The sequence below is a fragment of the Podarcis bocagei genome, assembly GCF_964188305.1.
Source record: "Podarcis bocagei genome assembly, chromosome: 6".
NCBI lineage: Eukaryota > Metazoa > Chordata > Lepidosauria > Squamata > Lacertidae > Podarcis > Podarcis bocagei.
This window is the reverse complement of record NC_138130.1, coordinates 55,578,589-55,596,677: the sequence shown is the minus strand read 5'-3', so window position 1 is coordinate 55,596,677 and position 18,089 is coordinate 55,578,589. Positions and strand designations below refer to the sequence as shown.

At 42.3% G+C, this 18,089-nt stretch overlaps 2 protein-coding genes and 1 long non-coding RNA gene across 4 annotated transcripts in view; 1 reads left to right on the top strand and 2 right to left on the bottom strand.

The window, feature by feature from the left end:
• Window positions 1–571: 571 nt before the first annotated feature.
• LOC308589956 lies at window positions 572–7,303 on the bottom strand. Its single transcript, XR_014009580.1, has 2 exons — window positions 6,962–7,303; window positions 572–1,752 (listed from the first exon to the last, which is right to left on the bottom strand). It is a non-coding gene; the product is annotated as an uncharacterized lncRNA (long non-coding RNA).
• A 153-nt stretch (window positions 7,304–7,456) lies between these two features.
• On the top strand, window positions 7,457–14,494 carry SOD1 (superoxide dismutase 1). Its single transcript, XM_081199544.1, has 5 exons — window positions 7,457–7,638; window positions 11,079–11,172; window positions 11,590–11,659; window positions 13,305–13,422; window positions 14,195–14,494. The coding sequence occupies exons 1-5, from the start codon at window positions 7,564–7,566 to the stop codon at window positions 14,303–14,305; spliced, it is 468 nt and encodes a 155-aa protein (XP_081055670.1). The 5' UTR covers window positions 7,457–7,563; the 3' UTR covers window positions 14,306–14,494.
• A 1,511-nt stretch (window positions 14,495–16,005) lies between these two features.
• SCAF4 (SR-related CTD associated factor 4) overlaps window positions 16,006–18,089 on the bottom strand; it is a 46,811-nt gene continuing 44,727 nt past the window's right edge. For both annotated transcript variants that reach the window (XM_081199524.1, XM_081199523.1), the window contains exon 20: window positions 16,006–17,893. In XM_081199524.1, the coding sequence (XP_081055650.1) occupies window positions 17,073–17,893 (821 nt within the window). In that variant the 3' untranslated portion in view covers window positions 16,006–17,072. The remainder of the gene's footprint in view (window positions 17,894–18,089) is intronic.

The following is an 18,089-nucleotide window of genomic DNA, read 5'->3' as shown; positions in this document are numbered from 1 at the left end:
CAGGTTGAAGAAACCACATCGAAGAGGCAACCTACAACATAGCTATGCCTTCTTTTGTCAAAAGAGAACCGCAGAGCCCCAACTGGTTTGAAGCTGGCATAAAGGACACGGAGCCTGTTATCGCTGCAAAGTGTGAGGCTCTTGTGAACTACAAGCATACAACCTGCAAGAAGACATATACTTGTATTCAAGTAGCAACAGGGATCTGTTCGCCTGGCATATCTCCATGCCAAGACAAGAGAGTTGTGGGTTCATATCTGAGAGATGCTGTTTGCAGATGATGCAGCCTTGATAGCACACACTGAGGAAGCTCCACAGAGAGACTCATCAACCTTTTTACCCAAGCCTGCAGGGAGTTCAGCCTCACTATCAGCCTGATGAAGACCAACTTCCTTCTCTTGAAAGGAAGTTGAGTTGAACACCCCTAATTCTGTCCATACCTGGAGCTGGCCCTTCATTCAGTCTTTTGTAAAATACTTTCCCTATTTCTGCCTCCATAGTAGTTACCTCAGAAGTTTTCTTGCCATTAGTTACTGAGCTGAAAGCAGAACACATACACACACACTGTGAGAGAGAAGAATTGCCATTATAATTTTTTCATTCTACCATCACATTTTGTGTATACTTAATCACAAAGAAACCAGTTTCAGATGTTATCAACCATTTGTGAGAGTCACATTTTATAGCTGTCAAGTAGGAAATGCTCCCTCATGAATTATTTCCAACTGAATAAAAGTCTCACATGCATTGTAATCCTGTGCAATTACTGGGAAGTCTCATTGATTTCAATGAGATTGATTGATTCTGCACAAGACTGCAGAACTACAGTGTGATTTTATCTTTCAGTGCTGTTGCCTGGATAAGGACAGGATTGTTACAGAAGCAAACACCAGTCATTCTTTCAATTGCTAGTGCTGACCAAACAGCCATGGCCCTTTCTGCCTTGGCACTGGGTAAGAGCATGACCACACAGAGCAGCACAAACAGAAAAAACAGACAAGAGTTTCAACGTAGGTCAGTATACATTACTGGAAAGTTTTGTCTCTATATATTACTAACAAACAGAGCTCTGAATACTGGCATTGAGGAATACTACCCAAGAAGTAAGGAGGCAAGGGAAGAGCACTTGGGTGGCAGCATTATCTGTTACTTGCTCACTGTCGCCTACAGAGCCTAAGCCTGTTGAAGTTGTTTACTAACTGCCCCAGTGTCTCATCTTTTCCCAGGCAGCCTTCCAACAAGGACAAGAGCAAGGATGTTTTCCACCCCCAGTGCAATTCAGATGACAGTAGACTGACAACTAGGCTAACAACAGTAATGACCAGTGTGACTCCAGCACTTCCTTTGTGGTAATGCCACGTTAATGCTGTAGGGCCTGTAACTTTGCGAACAGTTTAACAAACACATAAGTATCCTAGCATGAGTATGCCAGGATGCAGAATGCAGGCAGTGTTCCTCTGTTACCACATAGTTTTCACAGGCACAAGAGCCCTGGTGCAACATAGAGTTTGGCAAACCCTGCTTTTCTATTTTTAGTTTTCAAAACAACATCATTGAGGCTATTCAATAAGAACATTTGCTTGTTTTACAATTCAGAAGTTGAGAGAGTGCTGCTGCAATCAGGTCCTTCTTACAGGCTTCCCTTAGGCACTTGGTTGGCCATGGTGACAGCAGGATGCTGGAGTGATGGGTGATTTGCCTGATCCAGCAGGCTGTTCATACGTTTATGTTATGATGATCCCATGCACGGCACTGGGGGAGGAAAGAAGGCATATCCTGGATAAGACCACTGGGAGACTGTAAAAGCCCCATCATGTGCTTTTCTGACTATCTCCATGACCATGCAGTCAAATGTATTGCTCTGTTGAACAAGAGGACTGGGTTTTATTCTTCATCTCAACAACTCTTTCTGAAATGGTTACTTTTGCCCCATGCAGCGCTTGACTTCCTATATGTTGCTGGTGGGATTCATTCCCTGCCTGCCATTTTTCTTTGTGTCCTTCACAGAACTACAGTGGTACCTCGGGTTACATACGCTTTAGGTTACATACGCTTCAGGTTACAGACTCCGCTAACCCAGAAATAGTACCTCGGGTTAAGAACTTGCTTCAGGATAAGAACAGAAATCGGGCTCCGGCAGCGCGGTAGCAGCAGGAGGCCCCATTAGCTAAAGTGGTGCTTCAGGTTAAGAACAGTTTCAGGTTAAGAACAGACCTCCAGAACGAATTAAGTTCTTAACCCGAGGTACCACTGTATGAGGTATCTCAGTCTTACTTCCTGTAAGCCTGCATGCCTCCTTCCTGCGGGGTTGTGGAACTGGATTACTTATGACTGGAACAACATTCCTTCAGACCCTGTTCAACCAAGAAAAAATGGGCTTTTCTGCCAGTCAGGGGATCCAAGTCCAAGGAAGGAGTCCTGGAGCTTGTTACTTCCTGCCTAAGTCAGTGAACTGTGGTATAAGATGAATTGGAGGATGCACTGTGAACGCTTTCTGGATGCATACTTGTGGAATGATTTCCTGCTATCAGTGATTGGTACCTTCCATACGTGGTTTCCATACATTGCATTCCATACATTGGTTTCCACTTCTCAACCCCCACCTCCAAAAGATAGCATTCTGTCGAGAAACAATCTGTATCTAGGACAATGTACTGTATATTTTTACCTGTTTTATGGCTTTCCTTGCCTGGAGGATATTAGGTCATAAATGTATAGGGGACCAAAGGTTATTGGCTCAGGATAAGACTTTTCTTTCTGCTTGTTTTATTTTACAACAGATCTAGTTGTTCACTTTCATCAGCCATTCAAAAAGACCCTAGTCTACAGTGTGTCCCCAACCCGCCACAAGTAAGACCATCAAGTCCAGAAATTAAAATTACCTAGCTGTACCACTTATTTTCCATACACGGTTAGGGAATGACAGCTTTTCCTAATTGATTAAGGCTCTTGTATACAGTATGTGGTGTCAAGCGTTAGCACATTATATGTTTTGATAGATAGCCTATATGGAAAGAGATATAAAAGAGTGTGTGAACGGATACTGATAGGATAATCTGCTTACTCAGAGTGCATTACAAATGTGTCAAGAATGTTTCTGCAGGAAAAACTCAGACTTCAGCTAGTTTCATAGAGAGTAGGCACCCCGTATATGTAGCTGATTTAAGCATACAGCTCTGATAATGAGAATGGTCCTTAATTTCTACGCATGTTCAAAGCTAAGGCAAGAGAATGCCGCTATATAAGATCTGTATAATTTCAGAGGCATACCTAGGCTCCTTTGTGCCCATTACTCCCTTGACTTTCCCCATTTTTTCTGGTTTGGCAAATGTTTGTTTGCTGTGACATATCAGGAATGTAGAATAAGTTATAAAGCATGGAATCATGAGGCAGGAGTGGGGGAAGAGAGGAGAGGAAAGGAGAGGTTAATTCTGTGCTTTACTTCACTTGAAACAATACACACAGCCATGGTGGTGGTGGTGAGGGCATTAAGACCATTAAGTCCAGGTTCTAAAATCACTTAGCTGCACCACTGGCACATTCAACAGAAAGATTCACTTCTAAATAAAAATAAAAGAGCATAAAGTGGTTCCTCTGGTTCATGAAAGCTTCTGCCCCTGCTCCCTTTCTCAGATACCCTTCTTCTGTTTCTTTGCTTTTTGTTTTTGCACACATCTTTTTGTTGCTGGATTTCCCTTTCTCATTCATTCCTCTAGCCTCTTCTCTTCTCTCCCCCCACCCCACTCTTTATTTCCTTCTTTTTATTTATCCCCCTCTTTCTTCTCCTCCTCTGCCCCCTTCTATTTTAGTAAAATTTGTCACTCCTCTGCCTCACCTGCTGTAGTGCTGCCACCTGCAGTGTCACTGCCCTGCCTGCTTGCCACCCTGCACAGGCCCTGCAGCAGCTGCCCCCTCCTCCTCAATGCCAGTGGAGCTGGAGGCGCAGTTCTCTCCTTGACCCTCGGTACACCCCCGTGAAGGCCTGTGAACTCCACTTTTGTGGGCTCCCAACAGCTGCTGTTATGACTAAGTAAAGTTGCCTTAAACATCACAATGGTGTGGTTATTGAAGAAATCCACCACACTACTCTGAGCTTCTTTAAGAGTGAGATAACGTATAATAAATTCAGAAATACCGAGTCAGGAATAATTCCTAACCAAGTTAGGGTTACATGAATTCAGCATCTAGCAAAACAGTTTTGTCATTATAAAGTTTCAAAATAGCTTTGTGATTTTTATTTTTTAGTTGTACGTGGTAAATCAGCTGAGGGATATGTTGGTTTAAAAAACAACAACTGGTGGATAGGTGTGCAGAGACCTATGTGTAGAGGGGTGTCCTACTTGCCATCCTTAGGACTCTTGAGAAACTCACCAAACCTGCTGCATCTGAAACTGGGTGTGGAGAGTGAAGCTGGTTGCTAAATGGGACACTGCTGTGGGCAGCCAGAGGACGCTCCATCCACCTTGGTGCCTGCCCATAAAAAGCAAGCCTAGAGAGAGTAGTGTGATGTCAGCAACAACCCTTCTATTTGTGAGACATTTAAAGTTTGTTTGGGCCTTGGGTAAGAGGCAGAAGAACATAAGAATGGCCCATCGAGTCCAGCATCCTGTTCTCATGGTGACCAGCCAGATGCCCGTGGGAAGCCTCCAAGCAGGACGCAAGCTCCTGCGGCTTCCAGCAACTGGTATTTAGAAGCATTGCTGCCTCTGACCATCAGTAGTCTTGTCCTCCATTAATTTGCCCAATTCTCTTTTAATGCCAACCATGTCCATGGCTAGCACTGAGTTCTGTCGGAGCAAGTTCCATAAGCCACCGTTAAGTGCTACGTGAAAAAGCATTTTCTTTTATGTGAGAGCTAGGGTGGGTGGGTGGTGCCCTGGGCAAGAGTCAGGAGGGTAAGAGGGGAGGGTGTTTCTCTATTTTTTAGTCATTTATATTAACATTTGTCTACAGTAAGCCTGCAACTGATGCACATTTAACTTATGTGCATTCAGGTTTATGCACTTGGCAAAAAAAAAAAAGTGGGTGGGCATCTGGGAAAAAAGAAAACCCTTTGGCAGTTCCACCTGCCATTGCACCCAGTGTGTTTTGACTACATGTGATTTTGGCTTTAGGCATGATCTCCAGAGCATAACCTCCACATATGTTGAGGGCTTACTGTATATTCAACTGTATTGTTATAGCATTTTTGTTGCTTTAGTTTCCTGTAAACCACTTAGTGATACTTCTGTATATCAACTGGCATAGAAATGGTCTAAATAAATAAATAAATGTTTGGCTGAGTTTTGAGCTGGGTTTGTGGTGCAGTATGTAGAGCAGTCACACAACCGCATTGCCATTTGCTGAATTCTTCATGGCTTATTCTCTTTCCTTAGCATGCAAAACTGGTTGCATAAATTGGCCCTCAACCAGGAACAATGAGATGACAGTACTGTTAAGAAATGTTTCTCTCAGTGAATGCTAGTACAGTCAGCTGAATACATTATGTTGCCAATAAAACTAGTGCCTAAGGTATGGGCACAGCACGTTTGCTCCAATGTTCACAACCTACAATAATAGCTGCAACTGTGTCTCTCATGGAAGCCAGCATCTTGAGAAACCATAAAGTTGATGGGCAAGTGGGTAGCTATGTGTTGCACATGGTGTGTGTTTTTCAGGGGGCACTCAAGGGTATGCAGTACTGGCACCTCTCTTTTTTCAGTTAAAAAGTGTGGCAACTGTAACAACTTCATGGTGAGTACCGGCACCTATTTTTCTAGAAAAAAAACCACTGGTTGCACATACTGACTATCTCCTCATCATGAAATATCCTTTGTCTAAGCAAATGGCATTATGTGTATTGCAGGAGACCCCGACTTCAGTCTTCTCTGAGCCACTTGGTCAAATCATTATCCTGCACGGTTGCTTTGTAAGTTTTGAAATTCATATACAAATTCATGTGCAAACCACACATACATTAGGAACAAAGGAAGCTTCCTTATATCAAGTCAGACTGGCGGTCCATGTAGTATTATCTCTACACAAACTGGCAGCAGCTCTCCAAGTTCCACGTAGGGGGCATTCCTAGTCCTACCTGGTGATTGGACCTGGGCCTTCTGTTTGCAAAGCAAATGCTTGACCACTGAGCTACATCCCTTCCCCTATTCTAGCACATGCTACAAAACACAACCAATTAAGCCTTCCCAGCTCATATACGACTAATGAATACATGCATATGTAGCCGTCACAGATCAGCCTGTACATTCTGGCTATTTATCCCCAGAAAATAGTAAACAGCCTTTTACTGAATCAGACCATTAAGTTTATGTTTACTGTCTATGCTGACCAGGCTTTTAGATGGAATACCGTATTTCCAGCCTGCTGTGGACATGTGGAGGGTTGAACCTGGGACCTTCTTTAGCGCTGAGCTATGGCGCCTGCAAAATGATTTTTCTTTTTTGTAATACAGTGGTACCTCTGGATGCGAATGGGATCCGTTCCGGAGCCCCGTTCACATCCTGAGAAGAACGCAACCCGCATCTGCGCACTTGTGGGTCGCGATTCACTGCTTCTGCACATGACGTCATTTTGAGCATCTGCGCATGCGCGACGAAACCTGGAAGTAACCCATTCCGGTTGCAACCTGAAAAGATTTAACCCGAAGCTACTTTAACCCGAGGTATGGCTGTATTTGAAGCTGTCAGATGATATTAGAATGGTAAAATCTGATTTGGTTCACCAAACATCACTAGTGAAATAAGTAGTAGAGGTGGCACTGAAATAATATGGCACCTACATATATAAATATATATACATATACACGTGTGTGTGTGTGTATTGGGATGGAGATGCTCATGAATCGCACAGCCACCCTTTCCAGGGGAAAGGGACAAGCCAGTGAAGTTCGGGTTGTCAAAGTGATACGCTAAGGACCATCAGCCCCGCGCTTTCGGAAACAGAGTCATTTGCTAATCGACATTACCCAAATAGGTCAAGCTCCGAAACAGGCCTTGACTTGCTCCTTGGTCTCTGAGCACCAGTCACCTGAATGCCTGAGGCGAAAAGGGAGCAGCCCGACCTCGTGATCCTCCCTCGTCCGGCACATTCGCTTCGGCTGTCACTCGTGAGCATCGCTTCTACTTGTCTCCAAGGGAAATACTGCCAAGGGGGTAGAACAAGGAGTCTCTTTCCCCGCCCGCCACACAAAGGGCGGGAGATAGGAGACGTCTCCGGGCAGGAGGCCTGCTAAGGCCCCCTCGCACTGCCGAGGCTCTGACTAAGAAAAGGCGCTCGAGCTGCCATTGGCTCGGATAAAGGGGCCAAGGTTTTTCTCTCCCCTTCTGGTTGGAGAAGGCGGGTGAGCGTCGGCCGGGCGATTGGCCGCCTCGTCTCACGAAGGCGGGCATAGAAGCCGATCCGAGCGCCGCGATTGGGAGGGAGGAACTCTAACCGGAGGGTATAAGAAAGCGACGCGAGAGGGAGCTGCGGCTGAGGTCGCGCAAGCGCTCCTAGTGCTTGGTATTAGGTTCGTGCGCGCTGCGGCGGCGGAGGTGGTTCTGAGGCGGTTCTGAGGCGAGCGGGAACATGGCGGTGCAGAAGGCTGTTTGCGTCATGGCTGGCGACTCCCCCGTCAAAGGCGTCATTTTCTTCGAGCAGAAGGCGAGTGCCGGGCTTGAGGGAGCGGCTCCCCGTCCTTCGGGGTGTCCGGCGCTGTGAGGCTGCTCGCCCGCCTGGTCCCGCTCCAGGCTGCGCGCCGCCGCCGGGCTTTCCCTCGCGAGGCGGCTGGGTTGGGAGGCGGGAGGAGGCTGCTGCGCCCACTCAGGTATTAGCTGCGCGCTGAAGGTCGCTGGCCGCCCTCCCCTCCGGAGTCAGGGCCGCTTCTGTCAGCCGGGTTCGCCGTCAGGTAGCGGCGCCGCCTCTGGGGCTGCAGCCTTGGGCCGAGCGGTGGGAGCTAGAGCAGGCGCCGTGGCTCTGTGGCATCAGGCCAGGCCTCTCGTGCGGCCTCTGCCTAGCGTGACCTCGCTCCTATAGAGGCGGCGGGCAGAGGTCAGATTAGATAAAAGGTAGCTGGGCGAGTTCCAATGAACTTTAGCTCATTTACAAAACAAAAAGCGTAAGGGCTAACTCGTGGGCTTTTTAGGGGATGGAAGTCGTGGGGGAGGCTTCTAGGGAAGGGGAAACGGTTCGTTCCAGTTCTGCATAAAATCTAAACCCGCAGGTATTTTGAGGTGCAATAACTCGCTTCCTCCGTCAGTAGAATGAGTATCTCGGCTCTTTCAAGCTACCAGTTTCCCTTCCCCTTGGCGCCACCGTTGGGCAAACGTTGCCCACAGCTGCTCTGGGGCACCTGTTTCTTTCCCTTCTCTTTATTAAATACATAGCCAAAGAAAGCGGTGTGTGCTGCAAATCAGGTTCTGTCCTCCCTGCCCAAAAGAAAAGGGACAATATGCTGAGTCATGGCTGCTGGAAAGCGTAACTTAAACCAACTTGCTCTTGAGGGGAAAAAATGAAGAGTGAGAGTTGTGAACTCTAATCTCCTGGGCAAACAGGTTTTGCAGCCTCTGCCTGAATTTACTTAGAAGTATAAGGTTTTTGTTCATGTGGTGTACACGCATAAGCTAGGGGAAAATGTAACGCATGTTGAAATAATGTGAATAGCAGGACAGAAGCATAGCTATGAAGTATTTAATAGTGAATGAGGATCTTTGTGCTAGATCTTTGAAAGTTTGTGTATATGTATTTTATGTGTTGTAGATTTTAATAAATGTATAAATATATTTTTTAAAGCTGCTATAGATGATAGTATGAATGCATTTAGAAAGATCTGTTACTCTAGTTACCTTTAACTATGAAGAAAGCATGTCTGGTTCAAAGAGACTGTATTAGGTAAAGGTACCCCTGACAGTTAGGTCCAGTCACGGACGACTCTGGGGTTGCGTGCTCATCTCGCTCTATAGGCCGAGGGAGCTGGCCTATATTACTGTATTAGCAGGACTGTAAATGTAATATACAGAGCAATACATTATGGCAGGTGGGCAGCCAGTGTGGTGGCCCCTGATCATCATTCCTGAACATTGGGCAGGCTGGGGAACAACAGGACAGTACCCTGTCAACTATTGCTGCCTTATTGACACCATGACTATTTCTAGTTTCAAATATATTAAGTGAGAGAGCACATGGGAATTTGATAGAAGAGAATTATTTATATATTGTTGCATTTGGCAGTATATTTCAGAACTAGTATGGAATTCATTGAACCTTAACCTTTAGTGTCACGGTTTAGGCTCCAAAAGTTCTGATGGTGCTTGACTATTTGAGGGACTTTGCTGTATCTTTGGAAATACTTGCATGCTTTTAGACATTTCTATGGAGACTTCACTGACAACAGTGCAGTGCAGTCCATTGCAAGCAGGATGAAAATGATTTTGAACATTTGTGCTTTTTGATCATTTGATCCTCAAGATAGATTACAACATCTTACAAACTACAACACAGCCTTTATTCCAAATAACTATATCCCTGTAAAATACTCTTTAATTTTCATGTACTGTATACTGGTGTAGTGATTTTGTTGGATTCCATATAATATTTTTTATGTAGCGGTGTGGAAGTCTGGAAACTATTTGTTACAGTTCAAGCTACATCTTGTCATCCTCAGCAGGTTTGCATCCTATGCAATTTCTAATTTAATGTAGCAATATCCTGCTGTTGTGAACAAATCGTCTCTGAAGTGAGTGAATAACTACAGTCAACATTAATAGGCTGTGGGATAAATACTTGCCTAAGTGGAATGTAAGCACAGACTTGCATGTCATTCATAGCTAAATTTGTGAAATATTTTGCCCAAGGCTATTTAATGTGCATGCTTATCTGGTTAAACAGCTAACCAGAAAATTAAAAAACACACCAATGTGCACCTTTGACATGTTGTCTAGACTTCATTATATTACTACTAACATAGGAGGCCCTGGTTGAAATGGGGCATATCACTTTCTGCCTACCTTAAATAATACTGCTGTTGGACTAAACAGCTATGCCAGAAGATTCTACAGATCAGCAGAGGGTTTTGTGGATCCACTGTTTCACCGTCAGCCAACACCTGAAATACATTAGCAGCTTTTTCTGCCCCCTCCCTCTGGAAGAGTCTGGAACCTGAATGGTCATTGACTGCCGGAGAGCAAGAGACTCCATCATATGCATGACCTCAGGTTCTTTCTTATAATTGTGAATTGCAGGAGATAAATATAATTAACTATCAGCGGTAATGAAAAGTCAGGTTTAACCATTTTATCAGGGAAATGCTTCATTTCTGAATGCATTTATTAAAATGAGATTGTGTGAATCCAGTAAGATAAAATGCTACTCAAAGCAGCATTGTAACAAATCTAGTTTAATCAGAAACAAAATGTTGATTTGTATCTTCAGTTTGAAGTTTATAATGCATCCTAGGGAGTAGTTTACGAAATGTACACTTACTAAGCAACTTGAATTGCTGTTGGTTATGAGCATTGCTTTATGAGCAGCTTTAAATGTCAGGCATCCCATCGAGGTCACTAAAAAGCATTTAACATGTTGACTCTCCATATAGCAGGTGTTAACCTTGCATTCTTGGTTTTGGCATAAGTGCATGCATCATACCCTTGTCTGTCACTGGAGAGACACTTATCTGGACCAAGGTGTACATAAGAAGTTTCCAAACAAATACACCTCTTTGATACACCACCAAAATCCAGTTGTGAGACTGTAGGCACGATGATGATGATGATGATGATGATGATGATGATGATAATTAATAATAATTTATTATTTATACCCCACCCATCTGGCTGGGTTTTCCCAGCCACTCTGGGTGGCTTCCAACACAATATTAAAATACAGTAATCAAACATTAAAAGCTTTCCTAAACAGGGCTGCCTTCAGATGAAGACAGTAAGATTTTCTAGGTTCATGCTATGCTAACATTCTACTGTAGGATCATACTTAAGCATGTATTGCTTGAAGAATCAGTTTTCTCCTCTGTACAATGTCATTTTCCTTGGAGATGGAAGGACTTTAAAATGGTTTGTCTGAATCTTTCTATTCATACTAATCTGTTTCAGGGTAACGGACCTGTAACTGTTTCAGGAAGTATTAGTGGGCTAACTCCAGGAAAACATGGGTTCCACGTCCATGAATTTGGAGACAACACAAACGGTAACATTATTGCTTTTGCTCTTACAACCTACAAAATGTTTTCTAACAACAGAAACATATATGGCCAATAGTGTCTTAAGAATGTAAATATTAGATTGCTAAGCAATAAATGCACTTCCACTCTTGGGGAAGCAGTTTTGTATTTAGCTTGTGATGTGCATGATACTGGCCTAGGCATTAAACACAGGAACTCTTCAAATCTCTAAAGGGAGGGAGACAGGTTACTTTGACAATCTTCTCCCTCACACTTTTAATTTAAATTGTGTTAGATAATGTTCATAAGCATCCTGATAAAATATCTTGTTTATAAAAGATAAAGAAAAAGAGTTTAAGGCTAAGTCCTGAGAGCTAGCATATATGGATTTGCATAATGTGACATGTGTGGGGAAAAGACTGACTTCAGGTAACTTCTTATAGGATGTACCAGTGCAGGCCCTCACTTCAATCCTGAGGGGAAAACTCATGGTGGACCAGAAGATGAAGAAAGGTTTAGTATAAAACAGTTTCCTATTTGTGTATGATCTTGAAGTACCTTCTACCTTCTAGTATAATGGCTTGTTTCCCATCAAGTAACTGTGCATTGTATTATCTCCCAACACAGTGAAGAACTAGGATAGGTTCCTGTGCTGCAGACAAATGTAAAACTGTAGATGGGACCTAAAATTCTGTGTATTTCACTTTTGGGGCATCCCTTTTTTATATTTACTGTAATACTTCTAGGATAACTATAGAAACAACTGGACTGGAAATTAGCAGTAAGAAAACTGTCCCTTATTTATTCAAGCAATAGTGTCTAAAAGGACTCCTAGCTGAGTATGTACCAGTGCTGGAGAAATTAAGGACTAATGCTCATTTTTCTTAAAGTTTTCTTATTTGTTGCTCTCTTCAGTGGCACAGTCTGCCAGTTGTGTCTGGGTATTACTGTTCTACTGCTGGTCCACACCTCTTTCAGTTTGTAGACACTGTGCAAGGCTTCCTGTCTCCCTGCGGTGTCCTTTTTCTGTCACCTGCTATTCATTCCTCAGATCCTACTTCATAGCTCGTCCTTCCTGATGCCTGTTTGGCTTTCATAATTTGTGGGCACCCAGCTCACTTGGTTCCTCAGTTCATTCCTGAAGGATACTTCTGTCCATAGACTTTAAGAATATAAGTCAAACTTGCCTTATTATGCAACTGTTCTGTTGGTCAATCATTTAGCGAACATCCGGTGATTTTTTGCTGCAACACAGTCAATTAGAGTGGTCTGATGGGGTGGAGGGCTTAAAGGCAACAGCTAATTTTTAGCCTCCTGAATTGGTAAAAAGGTGATGAATAGATGTGTCGAGTACTGCTTCTTATTCAAAAGGATTACTGATGTGTTCTCAAATTAAATAATTTAAAATAAAGCACAGAAAACATTAAGGCGAAGAACCCTGTCCCCTGTGTTAAATTTCTAAATTTAGGGTGCTACAGTCTGTGTTACACTAGTTCGAAGACAGAAAGATTTGTCCTGCATATATTTTATTCAGCATTGCATAAAATAAAAATGTTAATACAGGCACTACTAGAACAAGCAAAATACAGCCATACAATTAGAGGCATCAATAGTTGTGTACATGTGAATTACAATTAAGTTTCGTTTGTTTAAATGGCCATTCTAAATTACATATAGGACCGCACCTGAACTCTTCAGAATTTCCTGGAATTTTGTACACTTCTAAATCCCTCTCCTTGTGTTGCCATTACATCTGAAGCTATTGGAAGCACATGGGTCGAAAATTCCAGTATTTAGACCATGATAAAAACTCAGCAAAACAATGGCTTTAACAGGAAAAATTAAACTGTCCAGTATTAACAATCACTTTATATAATTTTTTACTAGTGATGGCTTATTGTCAGGTAGCAATAATGTGGTTTTAGGCATAACTGCATGTTACACTGGTGGAAGTTTTTACAATTGGGGTAGACAGCTTGAGCTGGCTATAATATCCTCTTAACACTTGTCTGTATATTTCAAGTACCTGTTATTGAAGCTGAAAAGCACCAGCTTTGTATGTTTCAGCAGTGGTGTGTCACAGTAGCACCTCAGTCAACTGCATTTAGCAATTATTACAGGTCATATTCTGCTTATAAAATCAAATCAACTATTCCAGGCATGTTGGTGATCTTGGAAATGTGACTGCAGATGGTTCAGGTGTAGCAACAGTATCAATACAGGACCATATTATTTCTCTCTCGGGGCCACATTGCATTATCGGGCGTACTATGGTGGTAAGTATTTCTTTGAGCAACTTCCCTACAAATTCTGGAAAAATACATCAGTATAATTTTTTTACCTGTGGATGGTTTGCTTCAGTACTTTGACCTAGAGGTCTTGGCACAGAGTTGCTGCTTCTGATTCTCCTTAGACATGCTTGCTTACATAATGTAGGTGCGTTGGGCATCACCAGCACCAGAAATGGGCTAAAGCGTATTGGAAACCTGGAATTCTTCTGAGCATTACTGCACATGATCAGAGTCTTGCTAAAAATTCTGAGGTGAAGAAATATCCCAGGTATTTTAAGGAGCTCCTCACTTTGCTCCAAAGCTTCATTCTCAGCCTAGCTTGAGAAGCAGTTCGTTATAATATTGCATGTACTTGGGCAGAGCTGCAGATGTTTCTGCTGTAAAATTATCGCTTAAAATATTTTGCTATACACTACTCAGTACAGGCTTTTGGTGAGGTGCTGGTTCTTTTCAACTGCAAGTGCAAATTTGGAAGCGTTCTGTCAACCTAATGGGGAAGCTAGCCAGATCTGGTTGACTGTTATGGGTACTCTACGCACTACATATAGAGTGGCAGCAAGCCTTGTGGGGAATACACAGCCACTACCCCTAAACAACTTATTTCCTAACAGTTATTTCTATGATATTTGTAGATTACTAATTATTTGATGTATAGTATTTATCCTGCCTTGGACCATTTGCACCATGTGGTTGAAAATTACTTTCCCTCAAATTATTTATTAATGTAGTAATCTCCACCTTATCTATCCCTTTTTAGGTTCATGAAAAAGTTGATGATCTGGGTAGAGGAGGAAATGAAGAGAGCAAGAAAACTGGAAATGCTGGTGCTCGTCTAGCTTGTGGTGTGATTGGACTGGCCAAGGCTTAAGATCTTTGACAGTGGCACTGTATACCAAAACCAACATGCAGAATGTAAATGTACCTATAGAACTAGCAATTATTTGGCTTTGTTTAGGATAAAAAGCAACTGTTTAATCTTACGGCTGTTAATTGGGGTTTAAACCAATAAGTTGTCTTATTTTGTATACCTTGTAATTAAAGTGGCAGTAGAACATTAGTTCAATAATTTTTGCCTTGATGGACCAAAGCACCGCCAGTTCACCTTGATAGAGGTGGTAAAGTCCTCTGCTGATTTCATCATCTAATCACATCTGGACAACTGAAATTACCTGATGGTGGCATAAACAAGCTAGCTTGAGAGAACCCTAGTCCTGAATGCTTTGCTCTAAATATGGTATAAACCTAGTGAGTTCTCACATCAGCGTTTCCAATGGGGAGGGGTGACTTCTCATCGATTCCAGTACATCAGATAAGTGTAGATAAACCCAATCATTAAATGAAAAATTGCTTCTGAAGTCTACTGTTACTGACTCCAATCAAACGTAATCTGTGACAAACCAATTGCTGCAAGTGAGATAGCCGCGTCTGCCTTTCTTGTGAGCTGTTGGAGAGGACATAAGAGAATGCCGTGGCTTATTTAAAAGATCTGCATCTTGGGATTGTGAGTTATAGCTACAGAGTAGACATTCCTACTTCCTGTAGAAGCCAGGTTCTAAATCTTTATATTCTTCCTTATTTAGGCAATATGGAGTAGCTTGGGTTTCATAGAAAACATATAGGGAGACTGATAGTGTATGGTCTTACAGGAGCAGTCTTGTCTCAGCAACAACCACTTTGAGCTATCTGAAATAGCTAAACTGAGCTTTGTATAGTGAGCTATTCAGCTGCATAGCTGTAGAGGGCTACTGTGCATATAAAAAACTTGTTTCCACCATGTCTAGCTATTGCTATACATACTTGCCATATTCTATTTGACATTTTAACAAAAGTTCTTAACCTTAGTAGAAATTCATACCAACAGCACCACACAAAGTGAGAGCAGTAGATATTGCAGATGAACATGCTTAATAAATGGTAAATGCTATGTGCCGAACATGTCAATATTAATGTGATTGCCTGCTTTGGAGAAGGGTATTGGCTAAAACCCTTTAATGCAAGAGGCACACAGCACATTTTTTTCTATATAGCTCTCTTGAAGGTTTGGCAATTGTTTACATGCTTGAGCAGGTTACACCCTTGCTCACCAAGACTGACAATCTTACCTGAAGCCCTCTAGGTTGCAGCGTTGCCTTGAAATAAGCTTGGGTATATTTTACTTATCTTCAAATAAACCTTGACAATAGCTTTGTCAAATTGTGTTAAAAACAAGGCAGATGACATACTGGCTCTCAAAGTAACAGTGACAACTACTGTCAGTAAACATGGGGATTAAATTATATAATCTTACTCGGGCTTTACATTCTAACACAGTTTAAATTAACTCTCCATAGAATTTGGAGGAAGATATTCTCTACCTGGCCTGCATAATTTAATTGTAAAAAGATCATGTTCAATCATAGCCATAGGTGTTAAGAGTTAAGTTACCGATGTCAAATTTCAAAAAGCAGTTTCATGCCTGTTCAGTTTCCTACTTCATGAAATAGTTAACTATTTTTTTAAATTGAGTTTTGGTGCATTTCCTAAGTGGCTACTAGCACAGAAACAAAGGTCAACGCATGGAAATCGATGTCACAAGTATATGAAGTTTCTCTTTATTCTACCACTGCAAGATAACTTACCTACCTCACATTCCACCTCCCAAAAAATTAAGGGGGAAAACTCATCTGAATGGGAACAGTAACTGAACTGAGCATGTCAAACCATGGGGTGATGTAATTTTTCAATTTGCCAAATACTGCCTGCATTTCAGAATGCAGCAGAGGGGCTAATAAGTCAATACTCGCTCCTCTAGCTTGTTACAAGCAATTTGACAGTAGTTATGTAGTAGACAAAACAGGAGAACATTCAAAAACATTGAAATATAGTGGTAATTTGGTGCCTTACCTCCCTCAAAAACACAATGAATTAAATTACAAAAAATAATGTGTGCTTTCCACAGGACGCAATGTTGAACTTTTTTTAGGGCAACATTTACCACAAAATCTCTTGGATGGTGAGGAAAAACAAAAAACAAATAAAAGTGATTTCACTGCAAACACTAGGTTTCCTCTTGAAACATTTAAGAGCTATTTTTTCCATCTAGAATAGTCATGTTAATTAAAATTCAGAAATCTAAGAACATAACTACCACATATACTTCATTTTTGTGAACTGTTACACAAACATGTTTTAACAGCTTTAAACAAAGTCTAATTTAGACTCCAGTACAGCATTAACAGTTCAAACTTTAAGATGTTGAACAATCCTTTACCACTTCAGTGCAGTGTAGGAAGAATAGCACACATTAAAGTTTGTTATGAAAATAGAGTTTATTAAAAACACATCCCTATTTGTTTTTAGGAGCTTTTACCGTTACCTTCACTTAAATTAAAAAAAATAGCACTTCTAATTCTGACTTGTAAACTTTTTAAAGTCAAAACTTTTAAAAAGTTACAGCAAAAAAAGGGTAATGGTTTATTCATTTCTTTTGTGTTATTTTTGTAGCTATTTAAATAGAAGGGAAGCAATCAAATTGCTTACATATCCCATAAACTATGGAGGAGTTGTGAAATAGCAAAAGCAAATATACAGCATACTGTACAACTCTAAAGCTCTACACTCCAATGTCACTTTTTTTTTTTGACAAGTATTCCAGTCTAGCGAGGAGCCTCTGTGACTGAGCCAGTAGACTCTTCAGGTTGTTCAAGAGATGAGGTAGTCTCAGATGTTAACTCTTCAGCAGGTTTTGCACCTGTGGGTTCAGCCTCCCCCTTTTTAAGTTCTGGAACAGAGTCTGTATTTTCCACTTTGCTGCTCTGGGGTTCATGGTTTTTAACACCATCTACCCTGTCTGTCAACTCTGGTTTCTCCTTTCCTCGATTTTCGTCCTTTTCTCTGCGAGACTCCCTATCTCTAGAATCTCTCTCTCTCTGTCCACTGAAACGCCTATTTCGTTCCTCCAAGTCTCTGTGTCTATCACGTTCAGGGCTTCTTCTTCCCCATTCTCTCCTTTCACGATTACCAAGGCGTTCATGATCCCTGTCGTCATTGCGGTTACCATAGCGGTCCCGTTCATTTTCTATCCGATTTCCAAAAGACCTCCTTCCAAACCTTTCCTGGTCTCTATTTGGAGTAAACGGCTGCCTGTCATTCCTGAACTGTCTTCCATCTCGATCATCGGGTCCACCAGGCCCCCCTCCAGGCATTCCACCAGGCCTTGCAAAGTGGCCAGGTGGAGGGAAAGGGCCCTTCATCCCATGAGGCGGAGGCATCCCAAAACCTCCTGGGCCTGGAGGTGGGCCTCTGTGCATCATATGGGGAGGCATATGCCGAGGTGGCATCATTGAAAACCGTTGCAGGTGAGGCGGTGGCATTCCTGGGGGTCGCTGGAGTGGTATCAAACCAGGCCGTGCACCCAAAAGGCCCGTGGAAGGTGTCTGTAGCCCAATCACAGGGCTGGGTGTAACTCCTTGAGTACCTGACAAACCAAAAGAAATAAAGTTGTAAATGGATGCAAGATATGTTCTATTTTTCTGCTGCTCCAGCAAGCTGCAACCTACAATCCCCTAAGCAATTCATACACTGCTGGACTTATTCCTGACTTCCATCAACCAACCTTTGCTCCAACACCCATTTAGTACCAGCATTTTCACTCAACATTAAGCTCATTTAAG

Coding starts and splice junctions, on each gene's coding strand:
- SOD1 (XM_081199544.1), top strand. CDS start 7,564: ATGGCGGTGCAGAAGGCTGTTTGCGTCATGGCTGGCGACTCCCCCGTC. Junction 7,639..11,078: donor TCATTTTCTTCGAGCAGAAG/GCGAGTGCCGGG, acceptor AATCTGTTTCAG/GGTAACGGACCTGTAACTGT. Junction 11,173..11,589: donor ATTTGGAGACAACACAAACG/GTAACATTATTG, acceptor AACTTCTTATAG/GATGTACCAGTGCAGGCCCT.